This window comes from Grampus griseus, assembly GCF_964374135.1.
Source record: "Grampus griseus genome assembly, chromosome: 2".
Taxonomy (NCBI): domain Eukaryota; kingdom Metazoa; phylum Chordata; class Mammalia; order Artiodactyla; family Delphinidae; genus Grampus; species Grampus griseus.
In genome coordinates this window covers 168,274,619-168,285,914 of record NC_139018.1, presented here as the reverse complement: position 1 = coordinate 168,285,914, position 11,296 = coordinate 168,274,619, and the positions used below count along the sequence as shown (strand labels likewise).

The 11,296-nt window shown below is 39.3% G+C and overlaps 1 protein-coding gene across 8 annotated transcripts in view; it reads right to left on the bottom strand.

Moving 5' to 3' along the window:
* Positions 1-521: 521 nt before the first annotated feature.
* Positions 522-11,296, bottom strand: part of OPTN (optineurin) — a 43,458-nt gene continuing 32,683 nt past the window's right edge. For 7 of the 8 annotated variants that reach the window (XM_082648945.1, XM_082648944.1, XM_082648941.1 and 4 more), the window contains 3 exons: positions 8,200-8,330; positions 6,639-6,721; positions 522-2,311 (listed from right to left, as the gene is read on the bottom strand). In XM_082648945.1, coding sequence (XP_082505071.1) covers positions 2,184-2,311; positions 6,639-6,721; positions 8,200-8,330 — 342 coding nt within the window. In that variant the 3' untranslated portion in view covers positions 522-2,183. The remainder of the gene's footprint in view (positions 2,312-6,638; positions 6,722-8,199; positions 8,331-11,296) is intronic. The other variant, XM_082648939.1, reaches the window with a different exon arrangement.

Below are 11,296 nucleotides of genomic sequence, written 5' to 3'. Positions count from 1 at the left end.
CTCAAGCTCATCCACACTGAGACTTTAGCAATTCTTCAATTACAGTTTACATTTTCCTACTCAGGTACTGGCTCCTACTGTGGTTTCTGCTCCTGAGACTGTGGTCTGGTCATCAGCGACTCTCTGTATCTCCCTGTTTGTCTCTCCAGTTTGGGGGCAAAGGTTTACCCTGTGACCTCAGTTCTCTGAAAGATTTAAAAGAGTTGACGATTTTAAGTTTGTTCGGCGTTTTTCTCATTATAAGGATAGGAGTGATGACGTCCAAGCTCCTTACATGCCAGAACAAAATTATTTTTAACATAATATTTAAAGACTTAATTGTGTAAAATTATTAGCTGTAAAAGTTTCTTTTGCTCCCTCATATTTCTTCACATTTGCCATCTTTCTGTTGTTCCCATTAGCCACACAAGAATACAGCATGGCTGGCCCTAGAAGAGGGACCTAAATTCTGATGAGGTGTAGTTAACTGGTAACATGGAACAAGGCCTTGAAGACTAAATTAACTGGACAAGACATGCACAGACTTTACAAGTTGTTTACCAAACTGTTTGATTCCCCCAAAACAATAGCCTCAATTTAAATTGACCATATGAACTTGCCTTCATTTACAATCCATCTAATTAGCAAGGAAACAATTTGATAACAGGCTTAATCAGCACATTCACACTGTTATTTCACATTGGGATCAGGTTAATATTTTTACTTGAACAAAGTAAAAGGATATTCCCAATATCATAAGTGTAGAACCATTTGGTTTGCTTTTTTATTTAGGATACTGTAGAAATCTATCTTCTCCAATATAAGATAGTAAGGGAAAAGAATTTAAACTAGAAACTATAAACAAGAAATTAAAAGTAAAAATTTCATAGTTATTTTAGAAATGTCTTTAACAAACCCCCTGGGGTGGGGGGGATCTAAATTACTGTTGAATTTGTGCAGTGTGTTCTCCTGGCATGAAGCTGTAATTAACTGTTTTGATTCCTGTTTTAAAAAATATATATACCTACACACATAGGCACACACAAGTCAAGTTTGTGTAGGAGAGATTCTTATGACAAAGTCAAACAGAGGAGATTTAAAATTTTTCTCTTAAATATTTTAGGATATAGATACATAAGGACATTGCTAACTTTTATGGCTGGTAAACTGTAGGTTTACAAAATACGGCAAATCCCTATCTTTTCACCTCCTTAGAAAGAACAGTTTCTAATTCAAACACCACTTACCGGTATCTAGTAAAGGGATTTGCTCATATTCACGGAATTAACAAAATGGTTCTGAATAAGTATTAAGCTTATATGAAGCTGAATACAGAAAACACATCCTATGAAATTAGCTAGTCATATATGAACAATGTGAAAGATTCATAAGCAAAATTTTATTTTGCAATAACTATTTTTTTTGCAATAACTATTTTTGTGATTATGAATATAGAGCCTGATCCAGGAAGAAAATTAATAGATAGCTATTCTTTTTAGAAATTAATACACTATTTACTGTATAGTTGATAAACATATACCTGCAGCACAACAAAAGAAAAAGAAAACTTTACACTGTGGATGATTACATGACATCCAGTGAACCTAATATATCCGCTTCACGTAGGTCAGTATTTTTTCACTTGTCCTGAGGATCAAGTAAAAGGTCACAGGGCTCATCTGAAAAGAGCCACATTGTAATTTTGGTGCTGTGGCTGAAATAAAACTGTAAGATATACATACATACACAACCCCAGATAGATCTATCTTAAATGAATAAAGAAAAATAACAATGTAATTTATTTAAAAATACTTCAAAGACACTTTCTTGATTAAATCTGTGACCACTTCATTTTTCCTGCCTCCTTAGAAAGTTCTTAATCAGTGAGGCTTCTTCCATCTTATTACCACATTTACTCTATCCACGATGTCACACACTCATAACCCGCATGGACAGTTCAGTGCTCACATCAACAATATTAAAAAAAAAACAGACCTCTTATCAGAAGAGTGGTACGTTAAGGATTCTATTTTGCGAGTTTGTGGGAATGCACCAAAAAATGTCCTTTTTAGAACATAATGGTTTTCTTTCTCCTAAAATAATGAGCCAAAATATTTGAGTGAAACAAATGACACAAAAGTGCAACTCTTGGAGGAAAAAATCTGACATTTACCAACAGTTTGGGGGAGGTGAAAGGTCAACACTTAAATGATGCAGTCTGTAACATGAATCAGTAGTGTATCTATGTCGGGCAGAACTTCTCCACATTTGGGGCAAGAATGAATTGGAATATTCTGTTGTTCCTGCTGCATCCAGTTTCTATCCTCAGCTCCTGGGAATAAGCATTAAATGAAATGTTAATCCATTCCTTCCATGCTGCAAGCAGTTTTTAAAAACAGATGGTAAATTTTAATTTTAACATCAGTTAAACTTGGTAATCAATACCTCGTGGGAAATGAATACAGGTTTTATTTTGGTCTTTAACTGAAGTAATCGACACACATAGAAAAAAATCTCCAAAAGTAATACCTGCTTCCCTATCATGTTTTAGGATTTAGGCTCTGTTCTAGGTTCTAGGTATGTGAAAATATGTGGTTTTGGTTTTAGGTACAGGATGATACATGTTCTAGTAAAAACTAGAATATTTGAGAGAAGAAAAGGATAGATGAGGATGTAAGCTAAGGAGAAGGAGAGAATTTGGACAGTGCGCAGAGCATGGAGAGGGACCCTGGAACAGCAGGGACCTTCTCAGGAGCAGAGACAACAATTACGGCCATTCAGTAGATGCTTTTGAGCACTTGGGAGATGGGAGAGAGGGATACAGACATGGTGGGGACATCAGGCAAGAAAAAGAGACAGTGGCACGACGTGAGGGAAGCACTGAGGCTGTGTCAGACACAAGGTGGTTTTGTTGGGGAGGGCAGGAAAGGGCGCCTGGCTCAGACTGCTCGGTGCAGACAGGCCCCCTGATGAGACCAGCTCCACTTGAGAGGAGTCTTAAGAATGAACAAGAGTTATCCAGATAAAGGAAGTGAGGAGAAGGAATTGAAGAATCAGTCCTATTGTTTCCCCCAATTCTGGAGTTGGACTGAGGTTCAAGTCTTAAATCAAAGAACGCTCTGAAGAAGTCAGGGCTCTCAGCAGGTCCCCTGTGTGCAGACCGTGCTCAGTACAGGAAATGGTTTCTAGTTCCCAGAGCACCTCATTGATCTGATCTTTCTGCACCGATGCAAAGCATTTTAGTTTTTCAGCGTCTCCACCCAGGTCTCTAGATTTTTATTCAGCCCCCAAAATGTTTGTTTTTGCAGATGATAGTGGAGGTAACTTTTTTTTTTGATTAATTAATTTATTTTTGGCTATGTTGGGTCTTCGTAGCTGCACGTGGGCTTTCTCTAGTTGCGGCGAGCAGGGGCTGCTCTTTGTTGCGGTGCGCGGGCTTCTCATTGCGGTGGCTTCTCTTGTTGCGGAACACGAGCTCTAGGCGCGCAGGCTTCAGTAGTTGTGGCACGTGGGCTCAGGAGTTGTGACTCACGGGCCCTAGAGTGCAGGCTCAGTAGTTGTGGTGCACGGGCTTAGTTGCTCCGCGGCATGTGGGATCTTCCCGGACCAGGGCTTGAACCCATGTCCCCTGCATTGGCAGGCGGACTCTTAACCACTACGCCACCAGGGAAGCCCGAGGTAACTTTTAGTATGGTTTTTTGCTTCTGAGCATATTATTTGAATTCACTAACATGGGAGACTGTTACGGATAGTTTGTGTTAAGCAAACTTTAGAAGCACCCTTGAATAGAAATACTGATCGCAAAGCATGATTTCTGAAGCAGGGAGCTTTCTAACAGTCTCATTGTTTCAGATCAGGGGTCAGTAACTTTCTGTAAAGGGCCAGACAGTAAATATTTTAGGCTTTACAGGTCATAAATTTTGGTCATAACTACTCAAGTCTGCCACTGTAGCATGAAAGTAGCCAGACAATATGTCAATAAGAGGGCATGACTATGCTGCAATAAAACTTTACTTATGCAAACATGAGACAGGCCAGATTTGGCCCGTGGGCTGCAGTTTACCAAACCCTGCTCTAGATGACAATCTGCCACTTATCAGGGACTGTTAATTCATCCCTTTAAACTTTATTGCATCTGTCTGTGCCTTTATTTTTGTCCTGGTCTAGGTTTCAAGATGCAGACTGGGGCTGTTTTATCAGTCAGCTAATGGGTTCCCTCTGCCTCCTGGCTCTTCACTATAAAATAAGCTTAGTCAGTTTTCATTATTAACACATCACACTCATTTCTGCCTTTGCCCCTTTATTCTCATACAGAAGTTATCTAAATCCTGGCTTCCAGGTCAAGCTTAAAGTCACATCTTTCCAAGCCCTTTCTCAACCCCCCTGGCCCTTAGGGGTTATCCTTTCCTCTTATCTCCAGCACTGTTATTTCTATTCCTTACTTGTTATCTTGTATTATGAATTCATCTTTTTATGTGCACATCCTGTCTCTCCAACTAAACCATAGGCCTTCACGGATCTGACCATGCCTTATGCCCCTTTGTTCCCTCGTGTTCAGTCAAGCGCCCAGACCAGAGTAGACACTTAGACGGCTGCAGACGGCAGAGGACAACCATGATGAAATATACTGAGGGGAGCTATTGTTTAAGGCAGCTTTGTTAGGAAACAAACAAAAAATCTTAAGACAATCTGTTTGGAATATTGTTTTTTATAAGACAAAAAAGCTTATTAGGATAATTAAGAATACACTTGCACTCTGTGGCAATTTTTTTTGTTTGTTTTTTTTGTGGTACGCGGGCCTCTCACTGCTGTTGCCTCTCCCGTTGCGGAGCACAGGCCCCGCGGCCATGGCTCACGGGCCCAGCCACTCTGCGGCATGTGGGATCTTCCCGGACTGGGGCACGAACCCGTGTCCCCTGCATCGGCAGGCAGACTCTCAACCACTGCGCCACCAGGGAAGCCCCTCTGTGGCAATTTTTAGATTATAAGTCAAAGAGTGTTTGACCAGTTTTTTTTTTTTTTTAAGTGTAAATAGATATTTGCCTTATATCTTCCCCTAAGAAATCCAGGTGCAAGAGATTGTCCGTTTTTTGAACCAAAACAATCTTGGAGGCACTTCTAGGTATGGGGTATATGGATGTTGCTATAGGATATTTAAATTCACGTTAGAGAAAAGGCCTGGTGGTGCTCATGTGGGTAGATGCAGCCTTCAGAGAACACAGCTTTACCTGCTGATGCTAAAAAATGCCTGAGGCTAATATTTATGTCAGTCCCTGTGCTGCTTCTGCATATGCTCCATGAATACCATGTGTATTATTTTTTGTGGAATTTTTTTTCTATGTGTATTTTTAACCTGAATTACTACCTCTAATATTTACTTTAACCTAATTTTTCCTGTAAAAGAACTCTGGCAGGGGCATTGGTGGAGTTAGGAGGTAAAAGGGATACTCAGAAATTTCCCTAGGATTTAATAGTTAACTATACATACTAATATTGCTTCCTTGCTGTTGATAACACTGTGATAGTTCCATTTCAATAGTCTGTTGGTATGTGGAAGGGACTTAGACTCAGCCAGCATTTAAAAAAAGTTAAAGAACCAGTTATGTGAAATGTGGATAACATCTCTCTCTCGCTCTCTCTTTTTTTTTTTGGATAACATCTAACACCCTGATTCTTCTTAGTGGCATTGCTATTAACTTTTCATCTAGCTATGTCAGTCTTTGATCCTGTGAATTTTATGTTTTTTCATATCTAGACTCAAGGAAAATACTTCCCTTTCAGTGATGTAATTTACTGTAAATGACGGAACATTATTACTAGAGTATTGAAACCACGCAATAAACAAAGCACCATACTTTGAATAAGTGTCATGATCAATTTCACTCAGGGAATTAAAATCTGGATGTAGTATATAATTAGTGCCAATCTATTACATGCAGTACCATGTAGTGGTGAACAGTCAGATAACCTTGGGTCCCATGTCCAGTTCTGTGCCTAAAAATCCTCGTGATCCTGGGTTATTTAACCTTGTCTTCTGGAAGATGGTGATACTATATACCTCGTGGAATTTTTGAGGATCACATGAAATAATATGTATGAAGGGATCAGCACAGCATCCATGCATAGTCAACTCTCAATAAATGGTAACATTACTATGTGCAAAACAGGAAGCAGGTGAGCATATAAGCTCCAAGGGAGCTTATTTATTAGAGTACTTAAATGCATATTTAGAACACATAAATAATGGGGTAAGAGTTCATTGGAAAGAGACTGTAGGAAGAGAGATATGAATGAGGGAAGGGCATCTACGTGAAGGATACCGCATAAGCAAGTATATGTAGCTATATAAGCTTAGGATAAGTTCAAGGAACAGGAAGTGATTCCACTGGCTAATATCTATAGGGGAAAAGAGTGAGAGAAGGCTCAAAAGTTTGGCTATGCCAGGCCTTAACTGCTAGTGTGAAGAGTCTGGTCTGGATTCAGTAGAGAGTAGATGGAGTTTGAGGTACTGTGGAAAAACGACTGATAGGTGCTACATTTTTGGTAGCTTGATTTGGAATCCATTGTATAGATGTATAGTGGAATTTTTCTTCAAGCATCTTCTTCATAGGATAGCTAACCCCAGGAGCCCTGACAACCTAGAATCACACATGACTCACCTCTTTGAACGAGATAAGCCTGCTGGTCAGCGTCACTTGCTCTCGCCCCATGACGGCTCTGCATTTCCATCAGGGACTGCCTGCTGGGATGAAAAGCAGCACTATATGTGAAACCCTGAAATACGACAACGTTGAGCAGGCATTCAACAGAAGTACGAGAAAAAAAGACCTAAACTACAAAGCCAAGGTTCATAGAAACCAGAACTTAAGAGTAATTTGAGCTTTAAATATTACTGGCACTAGGACACAATGTAGTAAAAGTAAATAAGATTTTTAAAAATCAGGAAACAAACAAAATGTCAATTGACAGGGGAAAAGATTAGAAAAAAGTGGCATATTTCTAAAACAAGACACAACAGAGCAATTAAACAGAGTGAAGTAACTCTACATATATATATATACACACACACAGAGTTCAAAATTAGTTATGTAAAGCAAGTTGCAGAATAATACCTATAGTGACCGTTTTATAACCTAGGCACCTTGTTTTAAGAAATTAATATTACCTTGTTTTAAGATATTATATAGATGTGTATATATGCAAAAGTACAAAACAGCTGGGGATGCTGTTGCAGGCAGTGTGGGGAAGGGAGAGAGGACTATAATGGCAGGGGGTGTGGGGAGAAGACTGCAACTTCATTTACAACTCCTTTTTCTTTTAATAAAAATATACTTGGGGCTTCCCTGGTGGCACAGTGGTTGAGAGTCCGCCTGCCGATGCAGGGGACACGGGTTCGTGCCCCGGTCCGGGAAGATCCCACGTGCCGCGGAGCGGCTGGGCCCGTGAGCCATGGCCACTGAGCCTGTGCGTCCGGAGCCTGTGCTCCGCAACAGGAGAGGTCACGGCAGTGAGAGGCCCGCGTACGGCAAAGGGAAAAAATATATATATATATATGCTTGAAGAAAATAAAACAAATATTAGTAACTGTCGATTCTGGATGGATACATATTGGTGTTTATTATTTTATTCTCTGTATTTTTCTATTTTCTATTTCTCAATATTTCAGTTTTTTATCAAAATGAAAATTTTAAAGATAGAAGTAATTTTAGCAGTATTTTCTTTGAAAACATTACAGAATTATTTAAAGTGTTAGGAATATTTCATCCATGACAATGGCAGGATATGACTTCGGAACACATAATGTCACGTTTTTACAATTTATCTAAAAGAACTCGATCAGGTTCCCACAAGATGCTGCCAGGCCTGGCAGGGCAAACTAAGTGTTAGGGACACCGTCAGGCAAAGTGTGCTCAGAGCGATTCTTTTTTTTTTTTTTTTTTTGCGGTACGCAGGCCTCTCTCTCACTGTTGTGGACAGGCTCCTGACACGCAGGCCCAGCCGCTCCGCGGCCATGGCTCACGGGGCCAGCCGCTCCGCGGCATGTGGGATCTTCCCAGACCAGGACACGAACGCGTGTCCCCTGCGTCGGCAGGCGGACTCTCAAGCACTGCGCCACCAGGGAAGCCCCAGAGCGATTCTTATAGCTCTAATTAGGAAACACTGTGGGTCACCTCTCCCACAGACCGGGTGATATGTGCTCTAAGTCTTCCCCTCATTCACCTGCCTTCATCTTCAAAAGCATTATTCTCTTTCAGCAGAATTGCCAGCTGCAATGCCATTTGCTCCTTTTCTTCATGAATCTTCTCTCTTGCTGCTCTTTCTGCATGAAAGTCAGAACAATAAACCTCCATCTGTTAGAGGAAAAAAAGAGACAGAAGTTACCACCCAGACAAATGTGGATTCTCTACAGCTCACCTGCTGATAAGGTGAAGAGGTAGTGCTGCATCTTGTGACATTGTCTTGCAAATAACAGGTACTTGTCCCTGCTAGAAACCAGTGTAATCACCATGACTTTCCAACTACCTTCAAAGAGAAGACACAAGTTACGTGTGTGTGTGTGTGTGTGTGTGTGCTTTAAACTATCAGAGCCCAGCAATTACATAGATATAGGTAGTTTAAATACTGTGTGTACCATTAGTTCAGTAAAATTCTCTGGTCTCTTTTTTAAAAATAATATTCAGTACTAGCTTAATATGGTAAATGGTTTATTTACCCTGTCAGGTATATTCATGAAGGCTGGCCTTAAGCTAAATTTAAAATAACAACAATAAATAGATGCTATTTATTGAATTCCAAACATCTGCAGCGTCCTATGTTTGGTGCCCTTATTGACCATTTTATTTCCTCCTTATCCAAAATCCTGGGAAGGCAGAATTGCTATGCTCATCTTACATTTATAAATTTAATAGCTCTTAATCTTGGGGAAATTAGTTAAGTGCTCAAACCAGCATTTGAACCCAGATTGAAGCCCATGTACCATGGACGCTTCCATTTACCATACTGCTTTCCACAGTGGTAGCCAGCCTCCAAGATGGCGCCAGTGATCCTTACCTCTTGGTAATCATACCCTCATGTGGTCCCCTCCCACAGTGAATGGGCCAACCTGTGTAACCACTAGGATATTACAGAAGTAATGGTGTGTGGCTTCTGAAACTAGGTCATAAAGGACACCATGGCTTCTGCCTTGTTCTCTCATGGATCACTTGCTCTGGGGGAAGCTAGTTGCCATGTCATGAGGGTATTCAAGCAGCCCTATGGAGAGGCACACATGGTCAGGAACTGAGGCCTCCCGCCCATAGCCATGAGAATGAGCCATCTTGGAAATAGATCTTTCAGTCCATCCTGAGTGCAGCCTCATGAGAGACCCCGAGTCAGAATCACCCTGCTAAGCTGCTCTTGGATTCCTGATCCATAGCAACTGTGTGAGATAACAAATGCTTGTTGTTTTAGCTGCTACGTTTGGAGAATAATTTGTTACCTATAAAAAAGTAAATATGCCATAATATGTAGTTTCTTCACTGTTACAAAAATTATAAAGTGAAAATGAATGCCTTAATAGTGAATTGAGCATTATTTCAATACCAGTTTTTAACTTCCTATATTTAAAATTGGGTTTTTCATTTCAAATTTAGTGGTTCTCGGATACAAATTTATTTATTATTTATTTTTTCGGATACAAATTTTTATCCATTACTTTAAAAAGTAAAATTAATAAAAATTTAAATATTCTAATCACACTGTAGTTACCAAAAAAGTATGAAGTAGATCATTTTAAGGGACTTCTGCCATTTGTGAGTAATCCAACATTTTATGGTTATCATTGATAGATTATGGGCTTTTTTTTGAGTCAGACCTAAATCTGAGTTAGAGTCTCACCTCCATCAGTTATGAGCTTTGAGCCAGTAAGAACTGGGCCTTTGTTTTGTCCATTCCTATATCCCCAGCAGTGAGAACAGTGTCTGACATAAAGTGCTCAAAAAAGAGTTGTTGAATGAATGAACAAGAGTATCCATCAAAACAAATGTCTCTGTACAGAACATGGCAAAAGTACATGACTACAGTATCATGCACAAACAAAGGAAATGCCTTAAAGAGCTCAGGTTGAAATTCTATTCCTGTCGAAATAAAACTAAACCCATAAGTTCAGTCAACCACTTCCATATTTCACTGGGCCAGCCACTCTGGGCAGCTGGTACTGAGTATGTATATAGGGAATAATAAACTTCTGGCATTGTTACACTACAAATAATCTGTTTATCTTCTTCAGATTGGCAAACATTTAAAAGAGTGATGCAAGGATGTGGGGAAATAGGAGCTCTCATCTACTTCGGGTAAGAGAATAATTTTCATTATGCATTTTTGGAAGACAACTTGGTAATACTTATTTAACTTAAAAACAGTCATATCCAATGACCCAACCATTCCATTTCTGTATCTTACTAGAGATTCCACAAGTGCACAAAGACACAGATACAAGAATGTTCAGTTCAGCATTGTTGATAATAGCAAAAATACTGGTACAACCTACAGGTCCATTAATAGAGGACTGGTTAAACCTGTCATGGCAATGTACACTTTGGACACCATACAACTGTTAAAAAAAACTACATATGGCTGTGAGTAATAACATGGAGAGATATCCAAGATATATCATGAATGAAAAAGTAGTGCAAAATGTATGGCATGATCCCACTTTTAATTAAGCAAACAAAATAAAAACAAACAAAAAAAGGTTTCCCCCCACTTTTTTGGTGATTTTACATCTCAGGCAGGATGTATGTTCACTAATAAAACTCTTCTCTAAGGACTCCACCCACCAGTATGAAAAGTGGGCCAAAACAGTCACAACCAGCCAATTGTACACAAATTCTTCCAGAGAACAGTGAGAGAAGAAATGTGCCCCAACTTGTTTTTATGAGGCCAGTAAAACCCTGAAATCCAAACCCAACAAGGACATGAGCAGAAAGAAAATTCTAGGCCAATCTTACTCAAGAATATAGATACAAAAATCCTAAGCAAAATATAAGCAAACCAAATCCAACAATATATACAGAGAATAATTCAAGAAAGGCAAAGTTTAATATTTTAAAAATCAGTGTGATTTACCACATTAACAAATTAAAGGAAAAAGGCATATAATTATCTAATTATATCATTATATGAAGAAAAACATTTCCTAAATAAAATTCAACATCCACTCAAAATAAACATTTTTGGCAAACAAGGAAGAGAAGGGAATTTTCTTAATCTAGTAAGTGATACCCATGAAAAGCCTATACCAAACACCACACACTCAACAGTGGAATGTTGGAAACAC